This window comes from Lates calcarifer, linkage group LG2, assembly GCF_001640805.2.
Source record: "Lates calcarifer isolate ASB-BC8 linkage group LG2, TLL_Latcal_v3, whole genome shotgun sequence".
Classification (NCBI taxonomy): domain Eukaryota; kingdom Metazoa; phylum Chordata; class Actinopteri; family Centropomidae; genus Lates; species Lates calcarifer.
Window position 1 is genome coordinate 20,777,544 of NC_066834.1, and position 25,133 is coordinate 20,802,676.

The 25,133-nt window shown below is 38.7% G+C and overlaps 1 protein-coding gene and 1 long non-coding RNA gene across 7 annotated transcripts in view; one reads left to right on the forward strand and one right to left on the reverse strand.

Annotated features, from left to right (window-relative positions):
• The window catches only part of LOC108876872 (uncharacterized), a 251,421-nt gene that overhangs the window by 134,483 nt on the left and 91,805 nt on the right, over positions 1 to 25,133 (reverse strand). For 3 of the 5 annotated variants that reach the window (XR_007814821.1, XR_007814823.1, XR_007814817.1), the window contains one exon: positions 23,353 to 23,508. This is a non-coding gene — a long non-coding RNA (uncharacterized LOC108876872). The remainder of the gene's footprint in view (positions 1 to 23,352; positions 23,509 to 25,133) is intronic. The other 2 variants (XR_007814822.1, XR_007814818.1) reach the window with 1 other exon arrangement.
• The window catches only part of LOC108876873 (carbohydrate sulfotransferase 8), a 252,830-nt gene that overhangs the window by 100,613 nt on the left and 127,084 nt on the right, over positions 1 to 25,133 (forward strand). Inside the window, exon 1 of one of the 2 annotated variants that reach the window (XM_051076774.1) lies at positions 23,377 to 23,536. The exons of the other annotated variant lie outside the window; for it this stretch is intronic. Within the exon in view, the coding sequence (XP_050932731.1) occupies positions 23,377 to 23,536 (160 nt within the window). Of the gene's footprint in view, positions 1 to 23,376; positions 23,537 to 25,133 lie in introns of those variants that run through there. 2 annotated transcript variants of the gene reach the window in all.

The window sequence follows — 25,133 nt, forward strand, 5'->3', positions numbered from 1 at the left end:
GGCATGGCAAGGAGCTCAGAGGAAATTAAATAAGAAGCATGTTTGTCAATGTAAATGCAATCAACAGAATGACCCTGATCTTCCCATGGTCACTATCTTACTACTGTATATACAGTAGCATCCAGTGAATGAGATGATCAGAACTGACTGCTCTGCCATTATAGTTCAAATACAGTGATCAGTAATTATGGATAGCTGTACTTCTTCAGCTGTATTATAGGATACTTCAGCTGAATCTGAAGAGGTTTTGTATAACTGTCATTTAAGATAAGACATCTTTCTGAAGACAGTTATTATTGTTTAGATCCTTGGGCAAATACTGAAAGCCTGGCTTGACAATAAGCAGGCACTGCTTACCAAAACCAGTCAAGGTTTTGTTTAAATTCATGTGGTTGTTTCTGTAGTATTTCAATGTATGTGAATGAAAATGTGCAAGCTATAAATCATCACTGTTATGTGCATGTGAAAAGTGTTGTCGGCCAGGTCCAAACAGCACAAATTTAAAAGTAATAGTTCACTTTTTCCTGCCACATTCAGTTCAGTTCAGGATCCAGGCTGATGAATTGGGGAATAAAAAGAGAATGTTATTTGGGGACACTGATGCTCAGGGGCTGGCTTGTGATGTCAGTATTTCTTTTAGAGATAATGCCCTTATTGCCACCTCACTGTGTGCAGAGCAGTGACAATGCTCGTTTATCTTGGATCTGAAAGAAATGGTTGAGGAGAAGCAGGTTTCATCTGTGTATTGTTATAAAACTGGGAAGGATGTTGACTGGTCCCAAGAAACTGCAGGGTGAGGAGCAGCCTTTTCTCTGCAGCTGACAAGGTGACTGGTTCAGAGGCTGAAGCTGGGCCAGGTGCTTTTGAAGTTCAAAGACAGCAGGGTGCCTGGAAAACCCAGGACCAAGGACACAAACTCGTTTGCTGCCAACTTCTCGCTCCACTGCGGGGCTCTTAAAACGTTAACTCCTCTGGAACTGCACAAGCAGAGGTGCCAGGGTGATGATCAATTAGGCCAAAGAGTAGCTGCCCAAGTTAATTACTCTAATTTATTTTGCCTAAGCTTGTCAGTAAATACTTGGCAACACATTCAGGTCTTTCTGGATGCAGCAGCTACAGTAGGTCTGTAGGTGGGCCCAGAAGGGTTGAACGTTCCCTCATAAAGCAATCAGGAAAAACACCAATTAGAGAATTAATGCCAGTCTACAGTGAAATTAAAACAACATCTGCCTTGATCACTTTAGTTGTAATTTACCTTTAAACTTTTAATCATTCAGTCCCTGAGTTTCTTATTTAACTGAGTCAATGCAAGCACACCTTGATTGTTATTTAATGTTTATTGTTAAGTGATCAATTCGTGCAGCACCATAATTACAGCCCCCTCATGAAAGAAAATGGAACCATTTTTTTGTTATCTGCTTCTCCATATGATTAAACAAGAATTGTAGGCAGCAAACACCAGTAGTAAACTCTAAAAGTGTCAAACCTGTTGTGTTTTGTCTCTAGACCAGCAAAGGTGTAGTAAGTTGTTTGGGAGTGATCCATTCCTGAGTAAAATTAGGTGAAAATATCCTCCTGTAACACTATGCCATTTAGGCAAACAAGATTTTTTTCCAGTCTCATTATTTCAATTTTTTTCCATCTGTGAGAACAGGGGATTTTTTTCCACCTGCCTGCCCTGAGAGGCAAGAGGAAAATATGTTTGGTAGATTTTTAAAATGTGTTTTTGCCTTTCATCACGAGTGGTTTTACTCCTATTTGGATTGGGGTGCACTTCAGCCTCTTGTGGCCAAAATGAGTATTACAAAAACAAACACTTAATAACATCACACTTTCTTGATCATCATACTGTATGAGCTTGGAGTTGCACAAGGCAATATACAATATGTAAATTCAACCTGACTTACTTAAGCTGCAGGCAGGACTCAGGATGCAAGTCCTCTTTACCTGTTCAACTAGTTAAATAGCAAAAACCAACTGCTGTTTAAGAGGCTGTGTGGATTTTGCCTGCTGAACAAGTCCCACTTGTCTGTCTGGTCTCTGGCCTGACCGCCCGAGATTCTCAGCTGTCCTGCTCACCATCCCTCAGGCCATACATCTGAGGTCTTCTGCTCTGCCTCTGCCCAGCTCTGTGCTCACCTGCCTGCATAGCTGTTAAAGCAGTCCTCCCAGGTTGAAGAACTGCGGTTATTAGATTGGGAAAAATAGATTTCAACATTGATATGAGCCTTTAGCAATACCTTTCAACCATGTTGTTTCTTAGAGAACTTAGCCAGTGGAATTAATTTCTTGCATCTTGTTACGATATACACCTGCTGTTTAGCACATTAAGCAGTGGGACATTATTCCATCAACATCAGTGCTTGGGATTCAATTTTAATGAAGGTGGCTATTAATATTTAAGATTAAGGATTCAAGCATTAGTGTCTGAGTGTAAGCTCAGTGTTGATGTCTTCAGAATGATTGTGAAAAGTAAACTCTCGTCTGTACTGTTAAATATGAAAACTGATCCATTGGTGCAGCCATTAAAAATTCACATTACCATTCAATTACTGTTAATAATCTCCTAATCAGATGTGAGTCTATTATGCTGTGGCAATTTAAGCCTGGTATTAAAGTAGGTATTACAAAGGGCAAGGGCACTGCAGGGCAGAGATACTTGATTATGCACGTCTAAAATCACTGCACATTACCATTTTACTTTTACTCTAGTATAGTTAACATCTTTACATCCCACCTTCTCTCCTAGAAATTATGTTTAGCTGTGTTTACATTCCTTTATACTTGTATTGTCACGTTTTCAATATTAAAAGAACATTTCAATACGTTTTCAAGGGAAATGAATTTGCTGAGTCAGGAATTTTTCACAGCTTGGACACCGGAGACACTAGTTCACATTTCCAAGTCCCACGTGTGGTTTGGTTTTTGCAACAAAAGCACTTTGTTTAAGGTTAAGAAAAGATCACAGTTTTGGTTAAATGTCAAAGAAAGCACATTGTGTCTCGTGCTTCAAGTCACAGACTGTACAGTTGATGTCCAGCCACTGCCACTGTTGGCTACTAAGGGTTCTGGGAGCATTACTCATTCCCTTTCACCGGCCCAACTTTCCCAGCTGCTTCAGGAAATCAAACCAGGACCTTCTTGATCTCAAACCTGTTTTTGTTATCTGCCTGTTAGTTTCATATGCTCTGTGATCGTGCTCATGTCTGACACCCTGACTTCATAAAAACAGGTGATGGGCTTAGTGCTGGTGAACTGGCAACACTTCCAACATGTCAGCAGAAGCTCCTACTGTTGACTTAAAATTCACATTCAGTGACTTTATTGGCATTTCAGCTGAGTAGGACAGGAATTTGTTTTAGCAGAATTCAGATGAAACAGAAACAAGAAAGGGAATATGTTTAAAGTCTAGTGGATCCTTTTAAAGACAGAATGCTTTATGAACAGAGGACCACATTTCATTTTCACAATTTACTACAAAACCAGGAATTCAGTAACCCGAAGTTCATACTGAAAACATCCTGGCAGATGTTCAGCCACTGAGACTGAAATTATGCTGTTACAGCCAATGTCATGGCCGCTTTCTACCAGAGACTTTTTCTAGTCTGCTGTCTGGTCTCCTGAAATTTTGTGAAATGAGAATGAACGTTCAAATGCAAATATGTGCTCTGTGCACAAAGTGCAAAAATATGAGAGGACGACATCCATGAGAAATGGATGGAGTCCTGGGGCAAGACAGGCATGTAGTTTGATGTAGGAATACCTCTCTGGAATCGAACGATGTTATTGTTGGGATGTGGCTTTGATGTTACATTGTTTTTCTTATCAAGCAATTTATTTAATCAAAGCTCGTCAAACTGTAATCACAGATTTAATGTTAATACCAATAATAAACTCTACCTGTTGCCAAGATGCTGTTTGGCCTCTAGAGCAACAAAAGTGTAATAACATATTTGGGAGAGATCCATGTTTACTTTATTAACATGCTTTCCTAAGCCAAAGCACTTCTGCTGCCTTATCTTAATTCCTTGCAGGATGCAAATCCTGTTAAACAAGTAGCGAGATAGCAAAACACACCTGTCTCCCGCCCTCTGGACTGCCCTCCCCTGCATCAGTGCCTGTTTGTCTGGTCTCTGGGTCATTCACCTGAGGGCTCCTGCTCCGCCCCTGCCCAGTTCTTGGGCTGTTCCCCTGAGACCCCCAACTCCATTTTTCAACTTCCAGTCCACTGTCCCCCAACAGACCACAATGCCCACTAACTGGAGTCATGCAAAAGTAACTGGAACACATTTTAAACTTTGTGGTCTTGCCATTAAGATTTGAAGAAATCCACAACACTGCTAAATATATGTGATTCTGCCTACAGCTGTCAAGTAACAAAAGATCATTTGATAGGCAGAATTTGGTGCAGCATTTTTGAATTAGGCAAAAAAACACGCTCTGTGCTCACCTGCATGCATAAGTGTTATAGCAGAATGCCATTTCTGTTTCTTTTTCTAGCTTACAAACAAAGCTTTTTGTATAATTTGGATTCTTAGACAGCTGATCTCAGGACAGTATCCAAAAAATACAGCTGATAGCAAAGTTAAACACTTTTGCTGATAACTTCCTCTGGGAGTTTCAAATGTGGCTTCTTTTCTGTAAGCAAGAAGACTACCTGAGGTGCTCAGTCTAGCTTGTTTCTGATAGGGCTCCAAGGTGTTACAGCCGTCCCCTACGCCCCCTACTCAGTACACACTCCACTCACATCTCACACACCCAGAGTGAACAGCTGAGCAGAGAGGCTGCGGTGGACATGGTAAACCAGGTCAAGTGAAAATTCCTCGAGTTGATGACAACTGCGCTCCTGTCCTGACTGTAAGTGCAATAAAAAGTCAAATGCCAAATAATTAATTGACAGTGGTGAAAGAAAAGAGTTACATTTATTCGCGTTAATGTAACGAAGTCGTTTCATTGTGTGGGTGTGATTGTACTTTTTGGAGTATCTTTTTAAAAATCTTTTTACATTTTTAAAAATCAGTAATTTCATTCTTACTTAAGTATTCTTTAATTCAGGTGTTTTTACTTCGCTACGTCGCGAAAAACGTTACAAGAGTAAAGACAAAAGTCACACGATGAAGTTCGGATTATCTGTGTTAGAAGCGCAACAACTGAAAAGAGCCAAATTAGCAGCTGTAACAGAAAGGAAGCTGCTGATGTGATGTAAACTGCGGAGCCCTTACAGCTCTGTGTATGAAAACCCGGAGGAGCGCAGTGAGACCAGAGAGGCAGAGTGGACTGGTTGTATTTTGCGCTGAGAGTGAACTAGCAGAAGAGTTTAGAGCAGTGCACAATGCACACAGAGTGACGCTCAGACAGGTGTGACTTAAACTCAGCGCACGGAGGAGAGCATCACCTGCAACTACGTTACCTAGCAACGCAGCGTTTTGTCGGCTGCATCCGCTGCGGAGTTTGTGTTGTTTATACGTCTTTGCCTTCTCTACCGCTTTATTCGGCTGTAAATTGAAGAGGAAGTGGCTGGCTGTTTGATTCAGGTAGCTTAATATTGCTACACTCGCCATAGCGTCCATAGAATTGTAATTATCAGTTGTATGCACAGGCTGCCAAGTGCCTAACTGGAATTTATTGGTCCCCTTCTGTAAGGTTAAAACCTGCTGGGAACGGAGCATTGAAGCATTGAAATACTTATGCACATACGCCCAGTAGCTTAAAGATGTTATGCAATTTAATTGTTTTATCATACATGACTTACTCCTCTTCTTCCTCGTTTTACAAATGTAACGCGGTAACGTTTATTCAGAGAATATTTTACAGGCTTACTTTGTACTTTTATACATTTTTACACTGGTAATTTTACTTTGACTTGAGCAACAAACAACAGGGCGAGGGGTAGGAGAAGAAGAAGGACTGTTACTGATTGATCTCAGTGTTCCTCGTTCTTTCTAAACTTCACCCAGTGTTTTGATGTCAGGAATATTATTTATTATATATTTATTTTATCCTATGGATACCCATCCCAACAGCTGGTTAGTGGCTTGCCCCAGACTTTGGGAGGATGAGCAAATCACAGTTTGAATCCCTTCACTATAAGCCTTGTTTAACTAGTGTTATTTAGTGATTATTATTTTTCATGGTGCAAAGTGTGATTATATATGTATATAATGTATATATAAAAATGATTACTTTATTTTACCCAGTATTAAAAGTCAACTTAAATTATTAATGTAGATTTTAACAAAACCTTTTCCTTTAAAATAAAACAGCACATTGTTATTTCTGTTAATTGTCTATGTATAACCAAAATATTCATCAGTGATACAGTTAGGGTGGAAAAAATATGATTTTGTTGCATTGCATGTTGATTTAAGTGGTGCTCCTGGAAAGAGTTAGTTAAGCCCTGATTTCTGTCATCACAATTAAAGGGCAAAGATGTGGCAGAAAGTACAATAATAAAAATAGCATAATAAAAAAAAAACATGGGACCTATATCCACAGAGGTATTTTCAGGCTGATTTATCCACAGCTCTTTCCACTGAGCATATTAATATCTATCAATCAAACCATAAGTAATCCCAGCTGGCTTTGAGTTCTTAATGCCAGATGAGTTCCTCTTTTATAGCTTGAACAGTACCTTGGAAATAAGCATTGTCTTTTTAAAAAAGAAGCTGATGTTATTCAAGTTGACCTTGAAGCATTTTCTGCTGTGAACACTGGACAAGCAAAACTTCTGTGTATAATCACTTTTTATAAAAAAAATTAAAAAAAACATTTTTGGGTAATATCCTGTCAAAGCTGGCAACTCTGCCTTAAAGTTCTGTTAGCCTTACTTTTTTGCTGAGTAATGTTCAGAGTCAGTGAATGAATCATGTCTTAAATTGCAGGTGAAGCTGAGATCTAACATGGCAGGTTATTGTCTGTGATGTTAGAGCTGACGTGCACTGTTACTTCTTCTGATTGGAAAAATGATTTGAATTATTAGGTCCCTATAGCTTCCTGTCCACAGTCACTAAGTTCTGGTACAGAGAGGTGAGGACAGATGTCAGCAACCTGACATACCTAAACCAAAGACAGGACTCAGGATGCAAATCCTGTTTAGTTGCGCAACTAGTTATGCTGCTCAGCTAGTCAAATAGAAAAACTCTGCTTTTTAAAAGGTTTGGATTTTGCCTGGAGACTTCAACACTTATGTGTACATCAACAAGAATGACATTTTGTCTGTCTGCTGGCCTCCAGGGCCGCCCTCCCGAGCGGCTCTACCGGTCTGTCTGGTCTCTGGGCAGGCTGGGAAGCAATTTTGTGATTGACCAGTAAAAGCATGGTCTGACGTCAATGGGGATTACGTAGGTGAGTGCACAATGTGCCTACACTCTGCTTGTTACACACACAGGAGCGCAGCAGCGCACAAACATGCAAAAGATTAAAAACAAAAGTAACTGTTGCTGTGGATGTTCTGCTTGCTCACCTTCACTTCACACATAAGCAGATCCACCATTACAGTAACAATCCCCCTTTTGGAGATGGAACTCTGATTGGTTTACTGTATGTTACGTCCAAAACACACCCATGATTAATTAAGAGACTAAGTACAACCCTTTTGAACCGTGTTGCACCTGGCGCTACAACCTTTGTTCCCACTGTTAAACTAGCAAAAGTAGATGTGGACGTGCCTTAAATGCTCTTTGTCCATGCGCCATAGACTGTTAAAGTAGAGCACTTAAAAGTCTTGTTAAAAACATTTATTCCATGAAGGTAGCTAAAGAATGAGAGACACTGTTACACTATTAACACAGCTGTAGTTTGCCGTAGTAAATTGTTGGTGCCATTACAAGACAGACACACAATACAAGACTGACACTGTCACTGTAGAGCAAAAACATCAACAGGGCTGTATGACAGCAAAAATGACATGGAACTGACTATAAACACAGTGCAAGCTAATGAATTGTTCCAGTCCCACCGACTTGGTATATAGCAGTGATTTTTTTCAAAGCAGTGTAGTTGGGTCACGATTACAGGCAGCTTCAACATAACACAACTTGAGAAAGCCGCTGAGTATAACACAAGACAATATGGTGGTGTGGTAAAGTCAGAGATGTGCAAAGTACCTGCAATTGTGGCTTTCAGCTTTTGGAAGCTGAAATTGTGAGTGACTCGCTGTAACTGTGGTGTTGGCAAGCTTGCTTGTGTTGATTCTGACCTCCAAACACACTGCATGGAAGGCAACTGGGAGCAAAGGCCAGAGACTGCAGGGGTTGTCACTGCTGTCCATTGTGAGGCTTTTCTCTCATTAATTTTAGGTATTACCAAACTGCTCACTGCGTAATAACCCATCTCCAGCACCATCAAAACAAACAGCAGTTGCTGTTACCACTTTGTAGTGCTCAAATCCACTTAATGAGGCCTGTCAGGAGAATTCAGTAATAGCAGCTTGTTTTATGTCTTAAGTGGATCAGAATAGGCTGCTTGGAGTGAAGAAGTACATCCAACACCCTGACCAGATCCAACATAAGAAAATCCAAAACTGATCGATTTTCCCTCAGTGGTTTATTCAGCAATCTTTTAACTCCCACTGGCAAGTAGACATCAATAAAGAAACTGTTACACTGTGTATATTTGACATCTTGTAGATTCTCTTATCAAATTCAATCATGTTTGAATGTCATCTTTATTGTTGTTAGCTACTTCTATGGCTTCTATGGCTGAACATATTTACTCTTTAAATCATACCTGCACACTCTACACATACAGTATGATGCTGCATATCTTTACATCTCAGATTTTCCTTTGCCACAGCACATTTTGATGCAAAATCTGCAGAGCATAACGAATACCTTTAATCTTGTCAACTGTCTTTTCATCACGATGTCTGAGACGTAATTAAAATGGTTTCAGACTGAGATGAAATCCCAGGAGAGATTCTCTCTGCTCAAAGGTTTGACAAAGACCAGCATCTTGATCTAAGCTGCTGAAATGAAAAGTCATCTACAGCAGACTTTTTAACACACACAAAATCCAGCAACCAAAAGGTCATAAGTTTGATTCCAGCACCAGCTAATTTATGTCCATCAGCAGTCATGTGTTTTGTCAAACTCCCCCTTTAACAACATGCTGTCTACTTCCTATCTCTACACTATGAGTGCTAGGTAAAATGTACAAATTTCCCTTTTATGAGAGCTTGTGTTTTTACACCAAAATCCTATTTTCATATTTTAGCATATAAAACATAAAAAATGTGACTGAACAAAATGGAGGGCAACAGTAGGTGAGACTAAGAACAGTTTATAATTGTAAAGCATTTGACAAAAGCACATTTTGAATATGCCATCCCTCACTCTGTATTCTTATTTGGTATGCAAGATTTTAAGCTGGAATGTTGGAATTGCAACTGAAGTTTAGAGTCCCTGATCAGCCTAACCTATATATTTATATATTATCAGAAATTCATTATCTACACCACTTATCCTTTAAGGGTCAAGGGTCTTTTAAATGTCATTTAGCAAATTCGTAATGGTCCGTCATATGAGTTTTACTCAAAGTGGCTTCCATCTAGCCACAGTTATGGACTGCTGCTGAGTTGTCCTTCTGACAGGTACTCAGTCTCTACAGAGGACCTCTGACGCTTTGTTAGTGTGACCATTGGATTTTGGTCACAGCTCCTGACCAAGGCCACTGTGCTTCTGGGAACACTCAAAACAAAGTGTTGGAATACTTTTGTAAAGTGATTTCAGTTTATAATTTTTAACAAATGTGCAAAAAAATTCTACAATTTTGTAATCATGGATTATTGAGTGTAGATTGATGGGCAAAAATACTACCACTACTACTTAAAATTAAATCTACAACACAATAAAAGTAAAAGCAAATAGTGAGAAGGTCTGATTACTTGCTATCCATCTGACAAATTAATCACAGAAAATACTCTCTGCCTATTCAAACTCCAGAGAAGAGGAACTCAGAGTAATGGGAATTTGTTTCTGGCAATAAAATTGGCTACAGTCTAGTGATTCTTTTTTAATACTGAGTTCCCCTTCCCTAAATCCCATGAACCTAGGGCAGCTCCTGTTCATCTGAATCAAATTTGATAGCCATTGTGAAATACATATCATCAAATTTATTCATTTGGCATCGGACCTTCTCCAGCTGGCAGGGATGAGTATGAATATATGCTTCAAAATGTGATTCTTATAGGATCGGTTCCCAATGTTTTCATTTTTATGCCTACCTAACCGAAGAGGATAGAGGGAATTGTGCATTTATTCATTTAAGTGGTTAAGGTTAGTGACAATATATTTATGCATGCACATAATTCATATTCTCTGGCTCCGATCCTTTCTACAGCTGTACATGCCTGTGGGAAAAGAGCTACTTGGGCCTGACTGAGTAAGCATCTTATTTAAATCTCTGTGAATAACACCACTGTCTGTTTCAATCCAAAGACGTAATAAATGACATTAATCATTTTTGCCTATTAAATGTACCATTGCAGTTAAATAACATTTTATACTAGTAATTGTATTTTATGTAAGGAAATGTAGGGATTTAGGGAGGTTAGAAAACCATATGTACTCATTAGAACATAGAGTGGAATCTTAAGACTGAGGACAATATTCTATTTTGTCCTGTCAGTCCATTGGCTTAGCCGTGTGCAGTGTAAAGGGGGTGTGCTCAGTAATGAGCAAAGCAAGCTGCAAGACAAACGAAGACCAGATCTTAGTAGCTTATCCAGGCTAATACTGCAACTTAAATGTCCTTTACACTTGTCACATGTTTGTACTGTATCTCATTAAATGATCACTGTCTGTGAAGCTCTGTTTGAAATGCTACCTTGGTATTTTGGTCTCAAAAGGGTGTCTAGGACAAAAAGGGCATGGTCATCCTTGATCTGCAGACTGTTTGAGCAGACATACTGTATGTGCTGTAGGCAGCAACACTTCATTTTAAAAGCCCTGTTGTGAGCCACGTTAGGATTCACAACTAATACCCATATCAGTAAGCAACTTAATTTCAATTTAGTATCTTCAATTTAGTAAAAGAGGAATTGCACCAAAATAGGTTGAGTCTGTTATTCTGCATTATTATTCTGCAGATTTACACAGTAAATTCAGGAACTATCTCAATTTGTAACTATGATTAGTCTTGAACAAATTATTCCCATGCTTATAGAAAGAAATGACAACATTAATTAGTGTGCAAATAGGGACAGTCTTTGTTTTTCCTCTCACTCCAAAGTTTAGAGAAGTATCGACTTTGTAACATGTGTCCCACAGGTCAAGCTAATCCGCATTAATGCTGTGCCTCCATGCCCTATATCTGTCTGAGCAAATGTGGAGAAAGGTCACCACTGGTTTATTTACTCTTAATGTCAGAAAGCTGGAAGCACGGATGCAGGGTGGCTTTCTAGTCTGGATGCATTGCACCTCTACATCATGAGAGCTACTGCATCATGTATGTCAGTATGTACTTATGCAGCCAAAGGTACTTGGGGGTTAAAGTCATGACCATCATTTATACATGACTTCTAGAAAATTCAAGCATTGTAACTGGTGTGACATTGTGTTTTTCTCAGATACAACTGCTGTACAGATACTCCAGATCAATATCCATAGCTGGTGGAACATGTTACATTTTTTCATTAAGTCTCTCCAGTGCTGCTTCACCCTCAGAGACAGAAAGCGCACTTTTTTTTCACCACTCATGCATCTTTTATAACAAAACTCAAGCACCATGCTGGTGTTTTTACATGTTTTAACCCATTTTGCTGAAAAAGTGTGCTGTAGACTGCTCTGTGAACTGTTGTGATGTGGTGTGTTTATGTGCTGTGGAAACCCAGACTCCCAAGATTTGACAGCTGGCTGATGAACAGCAGCCTTTTTGAAGGAATCTTTCAGATTCAAACAATCCTTTTGACATTGACCACTTTTAGTTTTTGTTTGTTTGCCTGGTTTGATTTTCTGACAGTAGAGCTTGTGAATTCAGTGCTGTTTTGCAGCTGACTCAGAATTATTTTACTCTCTGTCTTTTGTCTTTTTTATTTCTCTCATTTATTATTTTTTTTTTTTATTTTGAGGTGGTTTCTCAAGCCTACTGTATGTTAATCACTTTTCTGCTCCTCCCTGTGTTGTATAACTTATCTACATTAGCATGAGGCAAAAAATGAATCACTTTATGTTGCTTAATCTTATTTTATTATTCCAAAAATTTTCATTTTTGTTTGCAACTGAAAACATTTGAAAAGATTTTTTTTTGACTTTGCTTAGAGAAAAATCTAGTACAAGTGTGTTTTTTCACCAAGTCCTCCCTCTCTCTTTCTATCTCTATTCTCAAAATCTGTGTCAATTGAAACACTTGATTGAAAAACTTAGTAGTGCGAGGGTAATATATTGCTGTCTTGCTTCAGTCTTGCAGAAGGCTGGTAAGCCCAGGCTCCCTTGGGACTTGAGCATCTGTGATGTGGTTTGCACACTGAGTGATATTGACGTACATTGTCAACATACACCTTTCACATTGTGCAAAGGGCAAAGAACAGCCTGTGGGTCACAATAGGAAGTGAATCATGCTCTGGTAACACTGAAAGCATGAGCCCATAAGATCTCCTACCGCGTATTTGAATTTAGGAATTATGGGAGCAGCATTTCCACATCTGTTTCAGTCTAGGTACAGACATAATGAAACACCTCTCTCTATAAATAACTGACATCAAACTGTGCCAAAGCAAAAATGTAACTTACATCCCCCCTAGAAAATTCTTTACAACAGAAGAAAAGACTGGAACATTGGCTACTTTTGCACTTGCAGTGTGTGACTGTCCAGCCATCCGTCTTCTATATCGAACAACATGTCCATGACTATAACATTTCAGTCACAATGGAATAATTGGAGGCAGGTTCACAAAAAGTAATGTAAAATGAATAAAGAACAGTTGAATGCTTTTGTTAAAATAACACAGTAATTACATTACAGACAAAACATGTAGGGTTAGTAGTCTCTGACCTTATGAATTAGCGGTGGGAGGAATTTTAAAACCACTCTAAATGTGCCTTTAAACCGGCCAACCCACAGGGGACCTCCAGGTTCCTGTCTGTCCCAGTGATGCTTATTGACCGGAACTGAACTTCACATGCTCTGCACAGGGGCCTTTGGAAGTTGTGTAGTAAATATATACCACTCTATTCAGTTTGATTGTGATCTATTGGAGCTGCCAACTCTGATCAGGGAAAAGATGCCTGCAATGCGTTGTGTGTTACAGTCATTTCACAACAGGAGGAGACACAATATTCCCAACACTGTTTGTATCTGAGACCTATGGACAGTGGCGTATTCTTTTAATATACCCCCTCTTAATGGCACTGATGGAAAGTTTTTTAGTTAAATCAAAATTTGAAGTTTCATAAATATCAAACATCTAAATATTAAAGCAAAATAAAAACAAAGTACACATTTTGTTTATGAGATTAGCCTGTGACTGAAGTGTTATTAAATCATCCACATGTCTCATGTGCCCCAGATCTAACTTTAGCTTTGCTTTTTAGACTCAAAGATTATCCACAGTAGGAAGACCAACTTTTTAACAGAAGGTTGTTTTTTTGGATTAATCACAAGTAAAAACTGGTACATTAAATCTTTTACATGACAACTCTTACGTGGCACCATATTGGGCTTTCTCAGGCAACAATCCGCTGCCACAAAAGTGATGTATTTTATTCTATATTGCCATAAATGATCCAAACTCTTTTGACATATGCAGGTTTTAGACACAACTGTGTTATTTTCAGTTGCTTTCATTATCTCGGTGAAGCAGCTAATGTTCTACAGTACTAACGTGATGAAGGCTGCTGTCATTTTAGTGATGTGAAAATATTATGAATGTTGTTGTTGTCCATGAATTGGTGAGAAAAGCTATCTACATCACTAAAAAAAATAAACATTTATAATGAAATCGTTCCCAAAATCAAGAAAGATATGTTATACAATGACCTAAACTATTTCCTTACAGTGAAAAAATATAAATAAGAAAGTAAGCCTTAACCTACTTGTCTGACTTTAGCCCCCAAGCTTCATACTTCTTTGTATTAGTCACAGGATATTGCTTCTAGTGGTAACTCCTGCATGAGAGGGAACATGTAGTTTTCTCCTTTTCACATAACTGCATCACAATATATGGTGTGATTTGTAAAAATAGAATTTATAGATTTTCAGGAGACCAGGGCCATAACAAGAATCTGAATTTAATCACACTTCTTTTTTTAGGCCAGTGCACCACTCCAAATGATTCCCAAATAATTCATCTTACACAACCACAAAACAGACTGAATGTGTAACAACATCAAACAACAACAAAAAATAGAATCTCAAAGGACTGTGGATTTAGTTTAGCTTGTTAATTATCACCTACATTTTCTAATGAAGGACACCATCTGTATTTCATGTAAGATACAACTTCCAAGCTCCCACTGTGCTCAGATAAGAATTAAGACCAACATGAAAAGAATTCAGAAAGAGAAAAGCAATCGAGTTTTACTATCTGTTATTATAGTGTCCTTCTGTGGCATGATTTGTTTGCGTTAATCACATGCTGATTGAACACATCTGTGAGGGAAAACTAGCTTTTAATTTACATTGGCATTATGGTGTTCCGGGGCAGAGTCAGTTCACTGAAAGCTGAGAGCAGAATTCACCCAAGGACAGAACCAAAGAGGACAGCTTTGTTGAAACCTCAGGTAATATAGTGAGCATGCTTTCTCACTACCATTGGTGGCTTTTTGTAATTTAATTTTTAAATTGCCAATTTCATCTAACAGGATTCAGGCACTCCTTTCTTTCTGGGTAGACATAAGTGCATATAATAAATTCAGAGATATTTCTTAGAGTAAACATGGGAAGCTTTTGTAATGGCTTTCTTCTGTTATTTCAAGTACTCTTTCCCCTCTTCAGTGAACAAGAATCAGAAGTGAGCTAAGAAGCCACTGATTTTACCATCCTGTGGTGAAAATTAGAGAATCACATAAAAATACACCAGCAAGCTTCTACAGAATTAACAAAGTAGACAAGCATCGAGTAGATCTGAAGGATGTGGTGTGACCTCGCTCCCGGCAATCTGCAAAAGCCTTTGACAATTAAAAAATAGGTGAGGAAAAATGAGTGAGATCAGCACAGATTCAGCACTATTGATTTGTATGTGTGTGTACCCGTGTGGAGGACTTGGGTGGGAACATGGTCAGAGCTCGAGGCAGTAAATCCTGAGCAGGTCAAGGTTTAGCAGATGCTTGAATAAGCTGAAGGACCTTTTTCTTCAAAAGACAGGGGTTTAATGAGTCCTCAAGTGCATCCTTTGAGTGTGTAAGAAATTAGGCCAAGGTGACAACACAGGAAAGAAAACAGAAAAATAAAAATGAAAGCAGAGGCCACATAATATTTCTATGGTAACATTACATCTTTGATGTCGTTGCTGTGTTACCATCACAAATGTTAAAGACACACACACTTCCTTCATTTGCAGATTGAGAATCATTTTCATCAGCCAGTGTCTTCTTACATGGTAGGCATTCAGCTAGTGCAGCTATTCCAGATTCCTAGATTAATATTTCAGGCAATGAATTAAGGCCAAGATATTGTGTAACTGTCTTATTTCTAATGCACCACTGAGGACAGAGTGAACAGTATCTGTATTGTACATTTATTGCCTATATTTATTTCTTATGTACTTCTCACTAAGACCATCTCTGTAATCAATGTACTACTTGCATGAGAACTGAATACATACAGACTTACTGTGTAGTCATATAGTATTGATTTGCAGTGACCCCTCCCTCTAACGGGACAAGTGGACGCAAACCATGTCAGCAAAATGCCCCCCACCACCATAACAAAGCATCAGTCATTGAATGTGTGCTGTCAGCCACAATTTCCCTATTTTATTGACGTCTTTCCTATAGATCTGAATCACAGATCTAAATCCAGATGTCACTTAAGTCGCTGTTGCTATCGAAATATGAGCCAGTTGAGCAATCTTCCTGATTGAAGCTCCCGCCATATGTGTGGAATCATCCTCTGTTATTTTTCTCCACTCATTTATTTAGGTTTTTCCTTTAATTTGTCACCCATCTGTACATCCATAGATGACAGATGTTTGATTTTAAGACTAATTTGCATATTTGCACACAGTGAAATTTCAAACTTAATCTTTTTCCTCTTTAGTTCAAATGAGAAAATGAATCCATCTGTAATTCCATGTTAATTTAGAGGAGTGTTTTGTGCCATACATGTAAAGATAAGAACCAGGGCACACTGTGTTCATCACAAACCAAGACAAACATCTGACATTCAGAAAAATATGTTTAGTTGTGCACATGTTTATTTCACTGAATTTTAGTCATTTCAGTCTTTGTCTCCTTTAAATCCAACCTTCTTCTTAATGACTTTCTTCCTCTTTGACAAAAGCAGAGGCAGAAAATATTTGGAATACTTCCTCAGTACTGAGTTGCACCAGCATTGCACCATCTGTCTTGCAGTATATCAACATGTGAAAGCCCCTCAGCCTGTCTCCTCCCTTCACCTACCTCTGCCTTTCAGAACTGAAGTGCATTTAATAGCAGATATAAACAGTGCATACAGTAGATTTGGGCTGAACAGGTGACCTTCAGCACACAGCTTTTAATTAGCTGTGAGGTGCCGCCACTGTGAGTTTCAGTGGACCATTACTGGGATGAGCCCATTGAGTATAATTATATGAGTTTTAAATGGTAGTGAATGCATTAGACAGTACAGTCTCACTGTTTGCCAAATGAGCCATTTGTCTGCTGTATCAGGGTCAGGTATGTTCCTTGCAAAGAAAATGGGCAGCAGCTTTGAACCTGTAATATGTGTACTGGCCAATCAAAGATGATTTTCTTAAAAATCTGATAGAATTTTAGAATAAATTGAAAATAATTGTCCTGGGATATAGAAGCTGCTTGATTTATTTTTCCTGAATGAAATGTTAGCAGCAGGTCCTCAACGTTGCAAGCACAAATAGAAAATCTCTTAATTGCATAAAAAACAAGGGAGAGGGAATCTCTAACTTGGATTTCAAGGTTAGGAATCCCTTGTGTATAAATAGAAACTAATCTGTAACCTCACCTGAGAGTTGTGTAGCAGAGGACAGCAGTGCCCTGCGGTAGGTATTGGGTTGACATGATATTGGGAGGATGTGTTTATTGTGTTATTTGATCATGTCTGATTGTTGGAGCTGTCATCACCTGCTCCACCTGAGCTGGTAGCTATCCTGAGGCTGAGGTGTGCCTCACACAGCTTTGTCATTTGAGAGGGAGATGTTTTTGGTGTGGCTGTACTTTTGTTGCCGTCCCTGTAGGTAGCTACATTACATAGTCACTATTCATTCACCTTTATTCCAATCAGTTGGGTGGTGGGAATGGAGCCAGGGAAATAGATGGTTGTTGTCCCCCCCAGAACACAACCAGAAAACAGAGGATTGCATCACCAACATTGTGCTTACCCAGATGTCTATACAGTTTATCTTCCAGTCTGATCCCAAATAGTGCTTGTCAGATGTGTAGTCACCCACTGATCGGTCTCTCATTCACAGAAAAATTGCTGAATGTGCATCACATTCACATTTCACTGTAAATAGCAATTTCACATCTGTAAATTACAGGTTTTACTGCCTGTTTCCTGGAGCTGATTATTTCAAGATGAATATTTCAAATAAAAGGTGCAGTGAAAATATGAGCACTTTCATCTCAGCATGCGAGGAATCACATCTGTGCACGAACGGTGCACATTTCTGTAGTTTGTTGCAATATTAATGAATTATGAATGAAGGGTTCCGACATTATTGTTTCAATGTTCTGGCACCTTTGCATGTTACTGCCTCACATTTACATAAAGAATGTAGTCAGGGTATTGTTTGTGTGTACATTACCTTCTTTCTGATGAATAGGGGGACCCCTTTTTAAAATATCTAAAGACCTTTTCTATCAGTAAGAAGCCACAGGATAGAGCTTGCAGGGTTTATGGCTGATCTACATTGATTGCTAAGGCTCATAACTGCAGTGTGTTGAATGCAATAATTCCTCCCAGAGATCACCAGCTGTCACAAATAAAGACAATTAGCAATGCTTCGAACATGATCCTATGGCAGCTCCCATTCTACCCTCATCAAATTCCCTTGCATGTAATCATTAATTTATGAAACAGGCCTGGCAACAGCCTCCCTCTCTTTTTGTTTACTAGCCAACACTGTTCACGTTCGCTAGCACACTAGAGGGACTAGACATGAATGGTATTAGATAAATCTCAGATCATTTTCTAGGACATCTGAAGTACTCTCAACTATTGGGAAGAAGCAGGTGATTGGATATGCAGTGAGATAATTAAATGGATTTAGTTTGCTTTCTTTGCCAGTGCATGTTGTGAGGCATTCAGCCCACATGCAGTGTTTGATTCATTCTTGTTAGCTGTTAAAATGAAACAATACAATACAGTGATGCTCTGGACTCTTACGTCTGATTTCATTTTTGTAAGTGACTTAGGTCAGACTTCCAATTTTTTAAAAATGTTTTGAGGCTACAGCTGTTGCCATTTTTGTTGTGTGCAGTTACCATGGTTACAGATGTCCTTCTTGTCTATTGCAGTGATAGTAAAAAAGACACTGGTTACTTGTTCACACACAGCATCCATGTCACCTCAGCTCTGCAGTAATATAACAGACAGACTCCACACTGCTCTCTCTCTCTCTCTCTCTCTCTCTCTCTCTCTCTGTCATTCCGGCTCACTGAGCATTACAAGAACAGCAAATCATTCAGAAGCTGGATTCACAGTAATACTGTTAACTGCCCACATTTAAACTATTGGATAATGTAGTGACATTTCTTTAGTGAACACCTAGAGGAGAATTTAGGAGGTTGACTGCCAACATTAAGTCTTCATATTTGTTGATGTAAAATGTAATGCGTTTCATTATAGTTCTCGTTCTTAACGTTTTTCTCTTTTAGTTTAATCTTGTGTATATCGTGAAAACTTGATCGCTCCGCTACTACACCAACACACACGTTTGTGAAGCACTTGTGCTGAAAAGAGTGATTAACCATTTATAATACATGAAAAGCCAGCACACCTCAACCTCCAAGCAACTGACAGCTGACAGTTACCATGAAGATGTGTTGAAGTTGAGACCCAGAGAGGACCCAGAAATGTCATAATCACAGTATAGTTTCTCTTCATGATCCCCATGCTGGGAGTAAAAAAAGTATTGTGTGGACCTCAAGAAACACTGAAGACCTTTAACTGATGACCTTTGAAGAACAGAATTGCTTTTGATGGTTATCAACTCAGCCCTTCCTGCTAAATTATGCGGTGCCCAGGGGTCTAAATTAGGAGCATTTTTTTCTAGTCATACCTTTTGTTCCAAGCCTTAATTTTGAGAGTCTCAGTAGTGAGGTTGTCCAATTGTGCTCCTATTGCTGTTATTTAAGAAATATTGATCTATTCCAGAGTTTAGCTTTCTGACACTGAAATATACACACAGATTTCCTTGTGCCTGGACGACTGTGGCACTCTCCTAACAGATATAAATCTGAAAATAATTCACAGATTCAAAATTACACAGAGTGGGGAGCCAAAAAAAGAGGTCATATTACTCTCTTTTAATGTTATTCTGGCTGACAGCTTGTTGTGGGTTCAATATTTTTAAGATTCTATTTCTCTTCAAAAAAAAAAAACATTCATTTTTACTCAATCTTAGTCTATTAACTCTGCACTAAATACTGTGTTGGTTATATACATCTACTTTTTTCCTCCTGTCTGAAATTCAGTTTTTGTGTCTCTTTGTTGTTCTTTACTCACTGTTCCATGCTGCTAGGTAAGATAATAAGTGAGATAAAATGACACATAACTTGTACTAACAGTGGAAGTAGACAATGAGCTGAAATGCCTGCAGCATTCTCACGGTAAGGAGGCTTGTGTCGCACAGTCTCAGGTTAACAGTGCAAAAGGAGCTGCTGAAACCAGAGGCCCAGAAAACAAGGACAGTCTTTTCAAATCAGTAAAATCAACACTGACTTGAATACATGCTTTTCACACTTTGCTGACTCTGTGCACCATTCCCTGCACTGGATCTAAAAGGGGTATAAATCTGAATGCTAGTCTGTGCACTATCAACCTGACCCCACCACTATAAAGAACTAAGGTGAATGAAACCTGAAATACAATGGAATACAAATGAAAACCTGGGATTATTTCCTGTGATACAGGATAGGTTACATTCTGTGGTTTTGTGCTGGCAGTATGAATGACAGGGACAGTTTCTGCAAAGCAGAAAGAAAGGATAACATCTTTAGATGCAGCTCCCTGTCATGCTTTAAATGCTTTAAATGCTCATGACTCTATGAGTGTAGGATGAAAACTGAGTCAACTGCATAGCAATCCAGAGATGGAGTTCATTTTGTAAAATATGTAAACCTGACCAGTAATGTAGTTACTGTAGTTACACCACCCACTCAATACCTCTAGTGAAATGTTTATGCACAAACCAATGTGGTGTTATACTGTCTCAGTAGAACCAGTCATACTTCTCTGGAATTAAGGGACAAGATGGTGATACAACAGGTACTGGCTTTGTACCAGCTCAATGACCAAAGTCCCTGTAATTCCAGTAAAGAACATTCTCATGATTATTGTGGCTTTAATACAATCGATAGCAGTGCATGTTGACCAATTAAAAGGTTTTCTTCAAAGTAGAGTATACACATAGGGATAAAAATGGCAGCCAGCAAAAACAGTCTCCTTGTTGGAGTTGCAACTGTGCAGCCAGCAAAACAAGAGAACAGACATTAGTGTGACTGAAATGTATGCAGATGGAGCAGCAGAAGAATTTTAAATAATACTACAAGGGTTTTTTTCTTTGCTTTCCCTCATCACATTTCTTGAAAAGTAGCCAGCATAAAACTCAGCACTTGTTATTAACTCCACTGAGCACAGAGGATTCCACATCCTCATTATACAACAACAATGAACGTGACCATGTGCATAGAAATGACTTCCTCCATCACATAGAAATGTTTTGCCTACAGCATGTACAATATGTATACATCGGGAATATACTGTTCTTATCTCTTCTGCATCAAATATAGGGTTGCCTGTTCATGATAATAACGCTAATGCACTGAGAAATACATTCTTGTACTTGGTTCCGGGGTGGTCTAATGGTTAGTCATTTCCATGACTAATTTAATCCCCACAAAAGTAAAGCCAGTGATGTTGTGTCCATTTTGATATGGGTTCCATTGCCATGCCAGTCAAATTAATGTCTCTTCAAGTGAAAAGTGTAGTTTTCATTTTAATGTTATTCTACAGTGGCAACAATTGACAGCATGTAACTCACTTGCTTTTATTCTGCAGCAGGAGTAGCTGCTAAGCTAATGGTTAATAACGTTAACCTTGCAGACGATTCTACTACATAAATTGCTTCTCTTCTAATCCAATGGATTATTCAAACATTTATATAGATTCAATAAAAAGAGAGACAGCTTCAACCTGAGGTAACCTCTATGGAGAGAGATTAATATATATTACATGTATAGAAGGAGAGTTTAAGTGTCATTTTTGAAGAATAAAATTGTGCCTCTCAAAAAAGTAAATGCCCCACTTGCTCTTGTGGAGACTATTTGCTTTTGTACTGATTCAAGCCCAGAAGTTTCATTTCAGTAAAATACATAACCACAACGACCACTAACTATTTTATCACCTCTGTATTTTATCATCTGTATAAACAAGGTGACATTAAAACTTCATTCTTGTCAGGTATCACTGTATGTTCAAGCATCACTGCATAAAACATGTCACATTTGCTACTTTACACTCATTTACAGCTTATTTATAACTTCTGCTTTTGGCACAGAGTGCAATGTGAATGTCAAGGTCTTGACATCAGTGAAAGTGAGCTAAATATATTTTCTGTGATGACAACACTTAGTAGAGTAGTCACGCAAGTTCCTTCGCATATTAATTTGAAGACAGATGCTACATGGTCTCTCTGCTGTATGAACACAGCATAGAGTTGGTCTGTACACTGTGCCAGTCCAGCTGGAGCAGTGTTTACCATACTGTATCCTCACAAACAGATCGCAGCTTTCTTTATTTTGGAGGAATTAGGTGTTAGCCCATTTTGTTTTCATGTTGAATTTCTGCACAGCTTTAATTCATCAGACTTCATCGGTTTTTCTTTCTCATAAAAAATACTCTAATGTGTTGGATTTCAATGTATACACTAGCTTATTCTGTCTTCCTGTGTGTCTGTAACCTAAATTGAACAGCTTGTTGATGCACACATTGAAACCTGACCTAATGCTGATGTAAACACTACAATCAAGTTCAGAATGACAGGATTCTGTCTTGTGTTCATTTGAAGACAATGTTTTTTCTGCAAATCAGGAACTACCACTATAATTGGAGGTACAACTGAATTTGAATGATCATTTTCATTACAAGCAGATTCACCATCCATTTATTATAATGAGTCCGGAGCAGCTGTTTACAGGCCACTTACCAGTGGTACTTATAAGAAAATACTGCTAGTAAAATATACTTAAAATATCAAAAATACAAATACTCATAATTTATTTTAAAAAAAAAAGATTCCTGTGAATATGTTAGTAGCATTTTCTTGTTGTGGTTGAGATGTAGCATCATATTTTAGAAGCTGAACTGTGTTTTGTTTATGAAATTTGGAAAGTAAGTAATTAAAGTTATCAAAGAAATGTTGTGAGGTAAAAATAAAAGTGTAAAGTATCATACAGAGCAGACACTGAAGTAAAGTACAAGTACCATAGATTTGTAAGTGGTAAATGGACTGTACTTATATAGTGCTTTTCTAGTCTTTTTCGACCACTCAAAGCGCTTCACACTACAGATCACATTCACCCCATTCACACACACATTCATACAGCACTTGTTCTATACATTAGTGCTTTCTAACACATACACACACATTCACATACCGATGACACATCAGAGGCAATTTGGGGTTCAGTATCTTGCCCAAGGATACTTTGGCACATAGACTGGAGGAGCCGGGAATCAAACCACCGACCTTCTGATTGGTGGGCGACTGCTCAACCTCCTGAGCCACAGTCTCCTTTTCCTCTGTACTTCACTACAGTTCTTCAGTAAATGTTTTTAGTTACATTTCACCACCATCATTAACTATACAGCATGAATTCTGCCTTGCAATATTGATAGAGAGAAATGAAAATCTCTGAACACGTTCTGCCTGTTTTGCTCACTCCTCTTTTGTCTGTGTCTCTCTCCCCCTCCTCTTCCTATTTCCCGCTTTCCTTGATTCTCTCCAGAACTTATTACCTTAGTGTCTGACGGTGCTGCATCATGCTGTGGATGAAGTGGAAGATGGTGGTGGACCCCCTGCATGGACGGAGAAGAAGGTTGCCCTGGTCCTGCTTGTTTCTCCTGCTGTTCGCTGCTGGTGGTCTGGTTCTCTTCATCCACCAGCAGGATCTGCTAGAGATGATCCAGAAACAAGGCTCAGGTTAGTCTCAATTTGCCCTGAAATGCCATATAAAGGATGATACCTTAAGTAAATCACCTTACATAACATGTTTCAAACATGCGTCCACACTTGCTTTTCTTCACAGTAAGTTTTGCATTCCCTCTCATTGATCGAGGGTGGTCGATCTATATTATAATATAGTGTTAATGTAGTATGCATCAGACCACTGCAGATTGTGACAGTAGCATGAATGGCCACACTCTCAGCTAAGGATGGGTTCTGACAGGCTGTTCCATTTTAGTACCAAAGTGGCCAATGAGTCCCTTAATGAATCTTTCACTCACATTCTCTATTTAGTTGGTCTCCTTTTCCTCTGTCTCTGACACTACACACATCAGCAAAGAAAAAAAGACTGATGACGTCTTCAAACATGATAACTCAGTGACACTGTTGATAACAATCCAGTGGAACTGGCCCAAAGTCAGCAAAACAATTGAAAAATGATACATTTGTGGGAGGAACAAGATCAACTGTCCAGCATGTTGACATGAGAGAAATTTTCCTATTTGGAGGAGGTATTTGGTAGCCTGTTCTGTTACATTCTGTGACCTGTAGCAACAATAGGTTTGCCTTCACATATGCACATTAAGTGCATTTCTTTCTTCTTTTTTTTTTTGCTGGAAAACATGAGTACATGCACATACTCTTCTAGCAGAGGTGGTTAATCCAGTTCTTGAAACACTGTAGCTGTGACAGTGATGGGACAATATACCTTTGGCCACTGTTCTTGCTGATTGTGGCTGTAGTCATGGCTGTGCTTTGGTCATTATGATTATGGTTGTGACACATTAGTTTATAATGGGTGTTACAGTGACTACATGCAGGGGTTCTGTGTGTGCAGAGAGTTGACATGACTGTCTGGCTAAGTTTTGTGTTGAAGTTACTGTACACCTGAACTATTGTGGTGTATTGGAAATGCAACTGTCTTATCTGATAAAAGCACCACAGGTTCAAATACCATGTGCCCTAACAATCCTTTCTTGGCTAATATTAATTAAAGGAGTAAACAGTACACACAGTACAGTTACGGTAGTGATATCCTTAGCCTAAGCAGTAACCATATTGACAGCCGAATCTTCAACCAGCACAACAAGGCAGAGGAGCTAAGACTGTTTGTTTCCGCAAGTGGCTGTATATTGTAGGAGTTTGGCCTTTTGAAAGCAGTAGTAAGCAATAAATGCATAATGCAAGCATCACATTATCTCTCCTCTCCATGGTATTTCCCTAAACTGGTAATGTATTCTAAAAAAACATCCTACAGTCATTGCCTCTCCACTCCTGTTGCATCTTTAAAATATGTTGGGAGAGTCATGTTATAGAGTTTGTGGGTGTAGTAACTTCAATGTGGGGAAACACATACATGTTGAATTTGCAAGATGTATAGATACACATAACATACATATGGATATTTTTGTGAAACGATACATAGTCTAAGCCTAATAAATACATGCATGCACACCAAAACGTTCACATAGAAACAACCACACTGATGTATGCACACAAAAACAAAAGTACAAACATGTCTACTGACAAACACATGCATGCTTATACACACAGAGAAAGACATAAACACATA